The 15,064-nt window shown below is 40.4% G+C and overlaps 1 protein-coding gene across 7 annotated transcripts in view; it reads left to right on the top strand.

The window, feature by feature from the left end:
• Positions 1 to 15,064, top strand: part of LOC145356518 (putative E3 ubiquitin-protein ligase HERC1) — a 296,484-nt gene that overhangs the window by 101,781 nt on the left and 179,639 nt on the right. For 5 of the 7 annotated variants that reach the window (XM_080209293.1, XM_080209754.1, XM_080209365.1 and 2 more), the window contains exons 21-28: positions 969 to 1,095; positions 3,190 to 3,340; positions 5,157 to 5,439; positions 5,857 to 5,950; positions 7,425 to 7,476; positions 8,606 to 8,841; positions 9,798 to 10,007; positions 10,236 to 10,356. In XM_080209293.1, the coding sequence (XP_080065419.1) occupies positions 969 to 1,095; positions 3,190 to 3,340; positions 5,157 to 5,439; positions 5,857 to 5,950; positions 7,425 to 7,476; positions 8,606 to 8,841; positions 9,798 to 10,007; positions 10,236 to 10,356 (1,274 nt within the window). The remainder of the gene's footprint in view (positions 1 to 968; positions 1,096 to 3,189; positions 3,341 to 5,156; positions 5,440 to 5,856; positions 5,951 to 7,424; positions 7,477 to 8,605; positions 8,842 to 9,797; positions 10,008 to 10,235; positions 10,357 to 15,064) is intronic. The other 2 variants (XM_080209540.1, XM_080209670.1) reach the window with 1 other exon arrangement.

A 15,064-nucleotide genomic window follows, 5' to 3' on the forward strand; every position in this document is an offset into this window, starting at 1 on the left:
AGCACACAAGGATCCTTGCTTTTCATATAGAGGCATGGGGTATAAAAGCAAGCAGATTTTGCTAAACCAGTATAAATAATTGGCTGAGCCCCTGCCATGGTACCATGTCCATTTCTCTCTCTCTCTCTCTCTCTCTCTCTCTCTCATGTGCTCTTTCTCTCACCTTCCCACTCTCACAGTGTATTGCTATGTCTCACTTTTGTTCTCTGGTTTGTTGCTGGCGTTCTTACAGAAGACTAAATTAACATTAGGTGTCAAAGCACTATTTCCCCAAGACAGTATGAGTGGGGAGAATTCTAAAAACATACATATTTATGTGTATGGCATCTTCTCATTCTTTTCACAATTGGCAGGAAAGTAATCATCTGTAAAAAATGTTTAATCATAGGCATCTGTTTGCTGCTGTGGGTTGTGGTTTTTAAAACAGGTGCATCAAAAGTAGGTGGGAAGTGGCAATGTGATACTGACACCATGGCTGGATACCAGCCCCAGGCTGCCTTAAGAAACATCCCACCACATCAATCTAAACATGTTGTGGAGCAGCACGATTTCTCATTCGTGGTGTGGACAATCAGGCATGGATGGGTGATTCCAGTCAGGCCTTCATCTGCATCTCATTAGCAGGACACAAGTCCATTTCACACTGACCTGTGGTGGGAATTGTAACAAGACATGACAAGGAGCAGTGGGAGATCCTGCCATCATGTCATGTTGGCGTGAAACCAATTTTTCGATTCCTCCATCCTCCACACTGCATTCTCAAACCCCAACCTGTAATTAAAACCACCGCAGAGAATATGGGAAAATTCCACCCATCAACTTTATTTCATTTAGTGATCTGTCTTTGTGTCACAAACAAATGTGATACAAGCAGACTTATTTTCCACACTGCATTCTTTGGTATATATTGGATTTGGCGTTTCATTGGAGGCAAATAATTTGCCAGATGCTCCTTATTGTTTTTGCAGATGCCAACCCAGTGAGAGACTAGTGGAAGTATATCAATGTGTCTACAAGGTTAGAAGTACACTCCTGGCTCAAAAGAACGTTGTCTACAATACTGTAAATGTGCAGCTGCCTGCTTGGCCCAAACAGGTAATGACACATGTCCTCCAAATTAATCCCCCCCCCCCCATGTACCTTTTTGCACCTCCTATAGATCAGTCTTAGATTTTACTTCTGATTACTCCTCTATGGTTGAGTTTTATGTTTGTTTCCACTTGTGGAATGCTATGAAATATTGTAATTGTAAAAAATGCATTTTGTTATTTTGCAGGAGCACTTTTTCCATTTTAAAAAAGGGAATAAATTTCTTTATATTTGGACAAAAGTTACAAATGTTTATGGTTCTGAATGTTCTTCTAATGCAAAGCATCCTGATGCTGTTAGTTTTCAAGGCTTCCATTATTTGAAGTAAAATGAGTGGGCCTATAATTCCTCAACACTGACAGATTAAATACTTGAGTTAGAGTTTCACAAATCATTAGCATCCAAGTAAAAGCTACAATAGCACACAGCTGTATTCATAGCAAAGCAGAGCAGGCAAGTTAGCTCTGCTATCAGAAGTGATAATTTGAGTTTTGTTAATACACATCTGATAAATGCTGAGTTGTCCAAATCATAAAGGGAAATGTGAAATGGCTGCCAAAATGATTTTTTTTTCAATGTGTACATTATGATGAGGTGTTGTCTCTCTGACCAATTATATTAAAATAAACATTCTTTTTTTAAAAAAAACTAAAGAAATAAAAATTACTTAAACACAAAAATAGTTTCACACAGTTAACGTTCTTTAAAACAGCTGCAAAGGATCTCAATTTAAATTACACTCGGAGCTAGTTTAGACTCACTTGTGGATTTCCTGTCACGTTGCTCATGAGAAGCGAAGGGATACATTTGACCTCTTGCTACTTAGTCGTGTGCCATTTTACGCTCGTCTTTATTTTTTGATCTTTAGTTTTCTTCCAGCTTGTTTGCAATTTACTGATTCTCTCTCTTTTTTTTCAACTTCTCTTTTGTGTAGGAGAGAATCAAGTCATGTTTGCCATGTCGGGCTTGGGTAACTTACTACTTGTAGGCATTCACAACTCCACCACTTCACTGCCATTGCTGCGGCTCCGTTAAATTTAATGGATTTATTGGAGCCGCAATCCAATCCAATAAAATGAGCGTCAATTCTCTACTGTTCCTTTTGTACTCTGGCTAATGTTTGGGGAGTTGATTAGCTCAATTGGCTGGACGGCTAGTTCATAATGCAGAGCAATTCCAATAGCGAAGGTTCAATTCCTGTGCCAACTGAGATTATTCATGAAGGCCTGCCTTCTGAACTGTACCCCTGACCCAACGTGTGATGATCCTCAGGCTAAATCACCACCATTCAGTTTTCCTATTTGAGGGGGAGAGCAGCCTATGGTCATCTGGGACTGTGGCAACTTTATCTTTTACTCCAAATGTTGAATTCCTGTAAATAAATTATAATATTTTCTCTTGGTAATATTGCTGCCATTTTTCTCATGTAATGAAAAACAGGCTAGTGGGGATGTGATTGTTGGAACTCGATTAAAAATGGCTGCAAGGGTCTGAATCAATAATGAGTGGTTTTGATATGTTAATGAACCAAGAGGAACTACAGTACGACAATAAAATAAGTAGTTTCAAAATGGGTTATTTTAGGGCAAAAGGGGACACATCCAAGTTGTAAAAACTGTAAATAAGTGAGGCAATGATAGGGTAAGTTTACTTTTTTAAAACGTAGGAAAAGGGCACTTCTGAAAAATTGGATGAAAACAACAGATTATAGAGAGTTCAAAGGGAAAGAATGAATTTAAAGTGACACTGAAACCTGTGTGAGGATGGAGCTGATTAGATGCCCCAAACAGAGAGGGAACAAGGCTAGACCTAGAGAACCAGTTTCTATAGGTCTCAAAGGCCATTCCAAGAGCAAAAGGGCACTGCATGGTAAAATTACTGGAATTCTATAGATATGAAAAAATTGTAAGGACTGTTGTCAAGCAGAAAAGGGAAGATTTTTCTTCTTTAATGCAAAGCAATCTACTCAAAGATTGAGAAGGGTATTTGTATTCTGAGAAAGAATGTTAAACCTGAAGAGTAATACTAATTAAATGCACCAAATTTGAAAACAATAATCATTTGTTCTTGTACTAATGAATCAGCATATTTTCTTTTTAGCCTTCAGATGCCTCCGATAATGTCGAGGATGAGCCACGAGAAAGCACTTCTACTGAGCAAACTGATGACGTTAGACAATCAGAGGAACCACAGTACAATATGGAAAGAGAGATTGTATTACTGGACACAGAGGATTTCCCAAAGATAAGCAGTGTGTAAACGGAGATTGTGTTACTTTTTCCTGCAGTTTAACATCTGTTGTAGGTAAAATGTTAGAATCTGTCATCAAGGAGGAAATAGCGAGGCATCTTGAGAGGAATTGCTTGATAGAGCAGATGCAGCACGGTTTCGTTAAAGGGAAGTCGTGTCTGACAAATTTACTGGAGTTCTATGAGGATGTGTCTAGGGCGGTGGATAGAGGAGAGCCGGTGGATGTGGTCTTTCTGGATTTTCAGAAGGCGTTTGACAAGGTACCTCACAGGAGGTTATTGCAGAAGGTCAGGGGACTGGGAGTTGGGGGTAGGGTGTTAGCGTGGATAGAGGATTGGTTGTCAAATAGGAGGCAGAGAGTGGGGGTCAGTGGGTGCTATTCGGATTGGCGGATGGTGACTAGTGGAGTGCCTCAGGGGTCGGTGCTGGGGCCTCAGCTATTTACCATTTATATAGATGATCTGGAGGAGGGAACCGAGTGTAGGGTGTCGAAATTTGCTGATGACACCAAGATTGGAGGAAAGGCAAATTGTGCAGAGGGTGTGGAGAGTCTGCAGAAGGATCTAGATAGGCTGGGCGAATGGGCCAGGAAATGGCAAATGGAATTTAATGTTGGCAAGTGCGAGGTGGCCCACTTTGGTAGGAATAATGGTAGGAAGGATTATCACTTACGTGGCGAAAAACTGCAGCAGGCGACGGTGCAGAGGGACCTTGGGGTCCTTGTGCATGAGTCGCAAAAACCCAGCTTGCAGGTGCAGCAGGTGGTCAGGAGGGCGAATGGGATGCTGGCCTTCATAGCGAGGGGGATTGAATATAAAAGTAGGGAGGTCTTGCTGCGGCTGTATAGGGCATTGGTGAGGCCGCAGCTGGAGTACTGTGTGCAGTTTTGGGCGCCGTACTTACGCAAGGATATTTTGGCCTTGGAGGGAGTGCAGAGGAGGTTTACTAGGCTGATGCCGGAGTTGAGGGGGTTGAGCTATGAGGAGAGGCTGAATAAACTAGGCTTGTACTCGTTAGAGTTTAGAAGAATGAGGGGAGATCTCATTGAGACGTATAAGATGATGAATGGGATGGATAGGATAGAGGTGCAGAGACTCTTCCCGCTCAGAAAGGATAATAGGACTAGGGGGCACAGCCTCAAGATAAAGGGGGGTGCGGTTTAGAACGGAGTTGAGGAGGAACTTCTTCACTCAAAGGGTGGTGAATCTCTGGAATTCTCTGCCCGTTGAAGTGGTGGAGGCTACCTTGCTAAATATTTTTAAGACGCGGGTTGATGGGTTTTTGATAAGAGAGGGGATTAAGGGTTATGGGGAGAGGGCGGGAATGTGGAACTGAGCCATGACAGATCAGCCATGATCTTATTGAATGGTGGGGCAGGCTCGAAGGGCTAGATGGCCTACTCCTGCTCCTATTTCTTATGTTAACGTTTTAAGCAATACGTGCCTTCCAGTAGGACTGTAATTATAAATCTACATATAAAAACCAAATCCTGTAAATGTGTTGCAAGTTTTGTCAAGCTTTAAAAAGGCATCTTGTAGATGAGAGAAGTAAGTCAGTCTTAACGTTTCTCTAAAACATGGTAAGCATTTTATTTTCTTATTGTGCGTTGTAATAGTGACGTACCTTGATCAGGCAAAATGTGTGTTTGTTCATGTAGAAAATCCTGAAAGCCGTTATGTGAAATATGCAGTAAGGTTTTCATGATTCTGATATAACTATTTAAAATGGGGACAATCATGAAAACAGAGCTGTTTATTGATTCCTGTTACAAAATAACCTGGTTTTAAGGTGTGAATTCTTCTTTCCCCTTGTGGCAGAGGTTTTGGAGTGTTTCCTGTCTCGAAAGGCTGCTTGTCACCATGAAAATGAAACCGTGTATGAATATTCAGGCACAAGTAGCCGGCCAAACAGCACTGGCAGTGTGGAAGTTCCAGAAACTGAAATAGCTCTAAAAGAAAAAAGAAAGGATTCAGAAGAGCAGTATTCCTTTATCTCCATGTGCCACCAAGTGATTCTACGCTCTGCCTTCCTCATTCTTGGAGTAAAGGCGGTGTGGCTGGGGAAAGGATGGCAAGAAGACCCAATAATTGTTAAAACTAGGTCAGTCATTAACGTTATTTCTTTTTCCATCCCCCACTTAATACTTTCCTTCCTTCCATCCACTTCCTCCTCTTTCCACCTGTGTACACTTCCTAGCTCACTTTATTCCTCTCAGACCAATCATGGAGGGTGCTTCCTTTCAAAAAAAAGTGAAAACAACTTCAAGATGCTGTGTATGTGTAATGTCAAAAGTAGCTTTGAGTTCTATTGGTTGAAAGCGGATGAGCAGGCTGGAGGAAGCAAGAAGTTCCATAATTTTGAAGGCACTGAAAAGAATGTGTTTTAGTTCTGCTGACCTCTACTCTTTTTTCGCAAAATGTTTGTTATTTGGAAGATATGAATCTGAGGCATTTGTCTTTTCTTCTTCTTAAATTCAAAAAGTGTTTTAAATAACGTTGTCATGTTCATTGTTCATAGGAAAGGAACTTCTCCACAAGAGGAACAGTCATCTCGGGCAAGACTCAGACAAAATCAAAGTGACTCTGATGCAAGGAAGCAAGTGAGTAAAGAAGTATGTGTTCCATATTCCTCGGTAGTTGGACACCAAAAGGTCTTTGAATACTGCCTTACTTACGAAACATGTAATCGAACTAATGAACTGTCTGTCCAAATGCTTGACTATCTCCTTTAATTTACTGAGCATGCCTCAACATCAAAAAATTCAAAAAATTAATGGTCATATTGTTGTGAAGTATCTAAAGACACTCGGCATAAAGTCAGGCAAGCCCTGGTGGGTCTGGCAGCATCTGTGGAGAAAGAAACAAAGTTAATATTTCAAGCAGTTTATTCATAAATAGTATGCAAACAGAGTAGCCTGAGGCTATTCAAAGCTACACAGTTTCTTCCAGATGATTATATCTCCCCCCCCCCCCCCCCCCCCCGCCATGATACTTTATTTGTGCCACAAATAGGCTTACAGTAACACTGCCATGAAGTTGGAGTGGCACGGTAGCACCGTGGTTAGCACTGCTGCCTCACACAGTGCCTGGGACCCGGGTTCGATTCCCGGCTTGGGCCATTATCTGTGTGGAGTTTGCATGTTCTTCGTGTGTCTGCATGGGTTTCCTTCGGGTGCTCCTGTTTCCTTCCACAGTCCAAAGACGTGCTGGTTAGGTGCATTGACCATGCTAAATTCTCCCTCAGTGTACCCAAACAGGCGCCAGAGTATGGCAACTAGGATTTTCACAGTAACTTAATTGCAGCGTTTATGTAAGCCGACTTGTGACGCTAGTTTATAAACTTAAATTAAAGTTGCAATGAAAATCTCCTAGCCACCACTGGCCGATGCCTGTTTGGGTACACTGAGGGAGAATTTAGCGTGACCAATGCACGTAACCAACGTGTCTTTTGGACCATTGGAGGAAAACCATGCAGACATGGGGAGAACGTGCAGACTCTGCACTTCATCATTGACTTACGTTGTTCTTATCTCACATGTCTAATTCTGTACGTCCACAATTACAAAGATACAAAATGTCATAGAATGCCCTGATCTTTACCAAAGGTATCAGCAATTAATTCAGAAACACAAATTTACCTTTTAGCCAGACGATTTACTGCAATGTCCAGTCATTCCCCACTTATGGCCTGACCCTGCTCAGTCATCCAGTTCCTAATCTGACAACATGGCATATTTCTTATTACATCTGTTCTCTTAGCTTTTTTTTTACTAGAGTCGTCAAACCTGTGCAATCCCAGGGTCCACCACTCCAATATATACAACTGTCTTGTGCTCATCGTTTGGTTCAGCTCCTTTCTGTATTGTTTATGTTCCTTTATTACTCATCTGTAGATTCATTACATTAAATACCTATTTCCTTGTACATATTTCTGCAGTGTGAATATGATTTATATTGTGATTTGTAAAGTGAAGTGTCAGATCTCAACCTTCCCTTCCATCTAGCTTACAAAAATAGTTAGTTGCTTGTTGCAAAATGTTCATTTATCTATGTCACTCTGAATTTATTTCTTGTCTTGCATTCTAGTTTTCCGAAGGCCAATCGAGAATGCAGCCAAGATCATCTGATCACTCGTTAGGTATGATTTCCAGATGCTTGACAACTGTATTGCTTCATTATCCACGTAGTCTCCAACTAATTAGCTGTTGTCAGAAAGTTTGATGCAATTACTTGTGAATCATTAAAAATACCCAATCACTCAGAAGATTCTCCCAACCAGATTATATAAGCACTGGCCTTTTAGTTAAGATCAAGCCCAAGATTAGGAGCAATGCCTTATTTTGACAGCTTGGGTCTTGTTTGTCTCCCTTATGGGGACTATGAATTAGATTCAGTTGGAATATGAATTTGGTATTTGGAGCAAGCGAAGGATGAATTTGGGGTTCCCCAGGTCACTCTGCATATTGGCTTTGTAACTTTAAGGATGAAGTAAAAACTTTTTTAAAAAAGATATTTCAAGATTATAAGACTTCATAGGATACACCTGCGAATTGTATTACCTATGCAATAGATATCCACAAAGCTAGCCAGAAAAAGTTGTGGCTTATCCAAACCAGTATAAATAACTTTTTAACTGAGCTATTGCCATACAATTTCTCTGGCACTGAAAATTGACTTAAAATTAGATTTTTTTTATTTCTTCAGATTTAATAAAAATGCATATTTTACCCCCTGTCTCATCTCTAAATTCCATTTTTGTTACCCTCTCTTATTTATCTTTCTGTACGTGATTTATCATTGAATTAATATTTCTGACAAATACTTCCTTAATTCCGCACACCTTATTAAGACATCTTCAACCTAATTGGGTACTGAGGCTATCACACCTGGTCCCTATTGATACTGTACATGACCCTCGCCAGAGAGAACATTTCCCTGCGAGGCCACAGAGGCAAGTGAGTCAGGATGATTCCATCCCAGACTCATTAATTCCATTCAGATTACATTTAAAATATATTTAAATATTATAATTAGCCTCGTGCTGGATGTCCCCTCCCGGTAAGATTGAGAGAGGCAGGCAGCTGATTTCTTGGCTCTTCCATGATGTGACTGGCTCATCCTGCCTTTGGCCGGCGGGACGCAATGGGAAGATCGCCCCATAGAATTTTACCCCTTGTACTCGTGGAGCATATTGGAATCATCTTGTTCAGTCGTGACAGTGAATTACAGCATTGATGTTTTGTTGGATTATTTTTCTTTTTACCTAGGAGTGCCATTGTGTTCGTTGGGCATTATGAAAGATGCATGGCAGCTGCTAAGGCAGTGTATTAGCCCACCAGAAAATACCCAGGCTACCACATTTGCACCTTTGCTGAATGATATCTTTCAATTCCTTTGTGGACATCTTGCTCGAACTTCAAACCTGGTAGAACAAGAAACAGGCAAGGAATCTGACCCTAAGGCAATTATCACAGCAATGAGTCATCAGCAACAAAGAGCTGAGGTGCGAATATTTATTTATTCGGTGAGACCAGCACGTGTAATAATGTAGTTGTAAGAATTCATCTTTGTGCAGGTATTATGAACATATAACTATAATGATTGGGGAAAAACTGGATTAATATTGTAATAGTTAAAATTATTTGAGTAAACTGATCCATTTAATTTAAATATAACTTGATTGATGATTCTTGGGTTGGCAGGTGGCACAATGGTTAGCATTGTTGCCTCACAGTGCCAGGGACCCAAGTTCGATTCCTGGCTTGGGTTTGTGTGAAGTTTGCACATTTTCCTTGTGTCTGTGTGGGTTTCTGCTGGGTGCTCTGGTTTCCTCCCACAGTTCAAAGATGTGTGTGTTAGATGGATTGGCCATGCTAAATTGCCCCTTAGTGTCAGGGGGACTAGCTAGAGTAAATGCATGGAGTAATGGAGATGGAGCCTGAATGTGATTGTGGTCAGTGAAGTCTTGATGAGCCAAAAGGCTTCCCTCTGCACTGTAGGATTCTATGATAATGTGCCATGGCAGTAACTGGCTATGAGCATGATTTCATAGAATTAGAAAATTTATTGACAGAGCAATCCATTTGATCTACTGTAGCTCTACCAGAAGTTAAATAGTGAGAACCTTGCCCTTTCCCATTCCCTTCAATATTTCATTCTTTCAGATAGTTCCCTTCCTCCCATTTAAAAGCTATTATGAATTCTGGTAACACTGCAGTTTCTCGAGCAACATTTCATGTCCTCACGTCCCTTTGCACAAAAGACAGTCAGCCAACTTTCGCTTTATCTTTCATGGTCTTAAATTTATGCTCTCTAAAAATAAAATTTTCCTCATCGTAATTCTGAACATGATTATCCAATATTGTAATTTTCCTTAGATAGAAAACGTGTTTTAATTATGGCAGCCTAGTGCCAGTCTTTCTCTCTGAAATCCAAAGTCTTACTTTTACTCTGTTATAGCTCCGCCTTGAAGCCCTTTGCCAGATTTCATCTTTTCTTTCTGAAATGGAGGGTAAAGGTGGCAACTCATTGGATAGTTCTGGATTGTCACTGAAGTCGACAGGTCTTCTACTGACAGTACAGTTGCAGTTTCTAACTGGCTGCTTTGACCTAGGAACAGCGAACACAACAAACATCAAACGGAATTGTGGAAAGCTCCAGCATTACACGGTAAACGAACAATGCTTTTCCTCCTCAAATTTATAATGAACCAAAATATATAAAGGGTTTAAATATAATTGTTTTGCACAATTATTGTGTTGAATGAGATTATAAAGATTATTCACCTCTACTAAAAAGCACCCAGTAAGGCATAAGTATAATGCATTCTTCATATTTGTTCTGATTTACAAGGGAAATACAGATGATCTCCTAACATGTTCTTTTACACCACCTTAGGATGTAACACAGGCTGCCCATGGAAATACACAGATGGAGCTCCAGGCTGCAGCGCACAAACTTTACCAACATTTGGTTTCATCTCTGAAACGGGGACTTGCAACTGGAAAGGAATTCTCAGGTTTAAAAATAATTGTGTTAATTTGGAGATAAGGATTGTTTAATAAATTAGAATAATTATATTCACTAGTGTCATTATTGATAACAGGGAGCCTTTTGATTAGTTCCTTCTTTCCTGACCCCTCAAAAAATTGAACAGAGCCATCAGAGAATGTATATCTAATACACCAGGAAAGTAAATAGTTTGGATGGTCTTAAATGGCCACAAGACCTCTTCCTGTACAAAATGCACAGTCTAGATAAATGATTAATAACATAAGTTCACTTTCTTGACCTTGACATAACATGTGTTGGCCACATGCTTCTAGCTGCCAACAACAAGAAATTGCAGAATATGGTTATATGTACTTTAAAATTATAAAATCACAAATGTAGGACTGTGGGAAAAGTGGTGAATGTGGCCCACTATACTTGAATGGCACCAATTTCAAGAAACTGTAACATTTCACAGAACAGAAGGAGCTTACTTTTCCCTTTTTCAATCGAAAGATTGAGAATTCAATCATGTATTTCCTAAACTGTGTTTGGGTTTAAGGGTATTTTTAAAATATAAAAGCTGCAAGACTGAAATACTGTTGATTTTAATTGTTTGATAACCTTCTGTTTATTAAAGATTGTGAAAGCCATGAATAGTGCCTTAAATATTTTTAGGAAGGATGTAAAACATGTGATTATGTTGTGGGTCACAGCAAAAAGAAGGCTGCATATGGATTGAGGGAGGAAGTTTAACAGGCAGAATCCCACTGAGGGTATGGTGAGGTGAAGACCTGATCGTTCAGAAACAAAAACAGAAAATGCTGGAAAATCTCATCAGCTCTGACAGCATCTGTGGAGAGAGAATAAAGCCAATGTTTTGAATCAGGATGACTCTTCGTTAAGTTAGGTTTGGGTACCTTCCACCTTGGGTTTCCACTGCACAATATTGTCATATCTTGCATCTATCAAACTCTTCTCTATTCCTGCCTGAAGCTCCTGGCTATTCTCCAAGTTCTGTTACACCCCAGCTCCCTTTTCACCAGGATTCTTTCTTCCACCCAAAAACCCCCTTCCTCCCCCACAATCCATCCAAAGCTGCTGCTGTGTACCCAAATTGGAGAAGAGGTGGGGGAAAAGGCTGCATTGTTCATTGGAACCTTCTGCCAGCATTCTCAAATTTGAATCCTCACTTGATGTACTCCACTACCATCTCATCTTGTTTCCTGGTGCTTCATGGCCCCCGAATTATCGTGTCCCATGTGATAAATGGCATGCCTTTTTTTTCCTGTAAAAGCTCTGATTGATGATGGCAGCACAGAAACCTGAGATCATAGAATGATTATGGCACAAAAGGAGACCAACTAGCTCTTGGTGCTCCTGTCAGCTCTCTGCAAGAGTAACACAGTGTCCCATGAACCCATAGTTTCCCCCATAGCACTGCAATTTATTTTTCTTCAGATAATCATTGAATTCTCTTTTGAAAACCATGATTGAATCTGCCTTCACTGCACTTGTAGTGTATTGCAGGTCCTAACCATTCGCTACGTTTAAAAAAAAAAAATTCTTGTCACTTTTAGTTCTTTGTTCATTCACTGTAAATTGGTACTCAATCCTTCTGCCAATGGGAGCAACTTCCCCCATCTACTCTGTTCAGACTCATAATTTTGGACATCTCTATCAAATATTCTCTCAACTCTCTCCTTTCTAAGGAGGCAGTCGATGGCCCACTTTTGTGGGTCTATTGAGAATGGTAAAAGACTAATTAATGTTCGCTTCAGGGTTTTATCCTGCTGCTGCTTTAATCTGAGGTGGCAGGGGACTGTGCTAAGTGTCCATCCTTGCAGATTTCCCAATGCACATTGGTCAACAGGATTTCACATTTAATGCCCCCACACAAGGTGTATCTCTCCTTCCTGAGTCACCCACCCAACAGAATATGTGAACCCCGCTAGGTCCTCTGACATAACTTAGACATCCAAGAATCTTGGGTTGTGGTCTGAGCCTTCAATTTCACAATAACTTTCCGCATTATCCAAGGGTGCTCTCCATAAGGGTGCATTGTATTACCATTTTACATTCCAAGCTTTCTTAGGATTTTCCCTCAGATTTTCTTCTTCTATTAGTTCTTTTCCAGTACACATTTCAGTGAAGACAGAGGAAAATACTGATTTTGTTTCTCTCATCATCCATAGAATGATAAAGTTCCACCAACAACAAAAATTCTGTATTTCTTCAATGTCTATAAATAGAAAAATACCCAAACATGCTTCACCAGTATATTAGAAAAAAATAGATATTCAGCTAAAGGAGGAGGAATTTGGAGACATGACCAAAAGAACAAGATTCTGTGGCTGTTGGAAATCTGAAATAAAAACAAAAATGCCCAAAGTGTTTAAGTCTGACAGCTTTTGAGGAGAGAAACAGACTTAATGGGTGGAATACTACAAGAATTTAGCGAAGTGTCAGTACTGGTGAGAAAACAGGTGTGGAACTCTCCCACTTCTCTGGCCAGTTTTCTCTCCAAATTAATTAAAAAGAATGGCAGAGACACTTAAAGCCAGGAACTGGCTCCACTTAACAAAGGGTGCTCTCCTCACAGAAATAAATATTAATTGCCACACCTCCCACCCCAACAACAAAGGTATCTGTAAACCCCCCGCTTCATTTCCATTTCCATCAATGTCTGCTTTCTCTCATTTACCCCCCGCCAGCACCAGCACCAAGAATAGATGTCTGTACACACAAGGCTCCCCCAGCCTGTCAGTGCCAGCCTGTGCTGGGGAAGTGCCAGGGTACTGCCTGGCAATGTTCCTCTCCCTCAGGGACTGTACTGACTTTTGCACCCCCAGGGTGATCCCCCTCGATTACATCTGTACGAGCCTGTTGTAAAATGAGCCAGTGGGAGGTATGAAAATCTTTTGGTGGATAGAGAGAGATGTTTAATTAGATTTAAATTTATTAAATCATATTGAAAACAGATTAATGCCCACTAATTACATTATTGGCTAGGGGTGGCAAAAATCAGAGATTGCAATCTTTGTGATTTTTGAGTTTTGCTGGATCTTGAGTCCTGACTGTCGGTCTTGCAGATGGTGAGTGTGGGCTCAAGATCCCCCAATATTTCTAGTCAGTGACCTTTGATCACAATTCTGAACTCTTGAGGTCAGTGACAGGGGAATTGTGGTAACATCACTGGATTAATAATAACAAAACCCAAGCTAATGTCCTGGGGATACAGGTTAAAATCCCACAGCAGCTAAAGTTCCATCTTTACACTTAACATACCCTCCATGTATTGTGTGACTCTACCAACTATCACGCCGAATGGGATAGAGTCAGAACAGATCTAGCATCCATGAAGCAGTGTGGACCATCAGTAATAAAGTACCACATCAAAAGTTATTGTGGAAAATAATGGTAAAGGAGGTAAACTGTTGGCACAGATAGAAGATTGACTCACTGACCAGCAAAAAGGTGGCATAAATAGGTTAGTAAGATGTAACAAATGGTGTGCCACAGGGATCAGTGCTAGGACTTCAACTATTAACAATATTGATGGGATGGTTACCAAATTTGCTGATGACACAAAGTGATGTACAAAAATAATTTGTGAAGAGGACATAAGGAGACTACAAAAGGATGTAGATAGGCTAACTGAGTGTAAAATGTGGGAAATATGAAATTGTTTGTTTTGGCAGGAAGAAAAAAAAGCAGCATTTTTGTCTAAATAGTATAGCTCTGAGTTGCAGAGAGATCTTTGTATCTTAGTGCATGAATCACAAAAGGCTAGTATCCAGGCTTAGCAGTAATTAGGAAAGCGAATAGATTGTTATTTTTTATTGTGAGGCAAATTGAATATAAAAGTGGGGAGGTTATGCTTAAGGTGTGTAGAGCACCAATGAGAACTGTTAGGATCCTGGACCAGAACCCCAAGGTTTATTACAAAGCCAGACTAAACCCTAACAGTTGCTCCAGTTTGGCAGAAACATGAGGAGAGGATGCTTCGCTCCAGGAAGAATTTTGCTGACAAATAGGGATATATTATTAAAACAAGCTTTATTCATAACACAGTTTAAGCATAACTTAAACAAAATGAAGCAGTTTAACTATTAACAATTTTTAAACATGAAAAGAGGTACGGTTGGACAGGCTAGGCTTGTGTCTGCTGGAGTTTAGAAGATGTAAGTGCTGACTTGATTGAAACATATGATCCTCAGGGATCTTGACAGGGTGGATGTGGAAAGAATGTTTCATCTTGTCAGAGAGCAGAACTGTGGGTCCCTGTTGAAAAATAAGGGGTCATCCATTTACAATGAAGATGTGGTGAAATCTTTTCATTGAGGGTCATGAATCTTTGGAACTCTCTTCCTGAGAAGGCATTGGAAGCAAGTCTTTGAATATTTTTAAGCAAGTGGATGCCTTCTTGGTAAGCAAGGGGTGACAGGTTATCAGACGTAGGTGAGAAGAAGATTTGAGATTACAGTCGGATTGGCCATGATCTTAATAAATGGCAGAGCAGACTCGAGGGGCTGAATGGTTGACTCCTGCTCTTTATTCGTATGATCAGCAGCAGCAAAATTGCATACCTCATGGCCCAGTATATCCCTCATTCCATCGAGCCAAGGGATCAACCTTGGTTAAATGAGTCATACAAGAGGGAATTCCAGGTTTACTACCGGTACCCCTTAAAATGAGGTGTCAAACTGGTGAAGCTACAACATAGGACTACTTGC

The sequence above is a fragment of the Carcharhinus amblyrhynchos genome, chromosome 1 (assembly GCF_965287045.1).
Source record: "Carcharhinus amblyrhynchos chromosome 1, sCarAmb.v2.hapA, whole genome shotgun sequence".
In the NCBI taxonomy this organism is placed as follows: domain Eukaryota; kingdom Metazoa; phylum Chordata; class Chondrichthyes; order Carcharhiniformes; family Carcharhinidae; genus Carcharhinus; species Carcharhinus amblyrhynchos.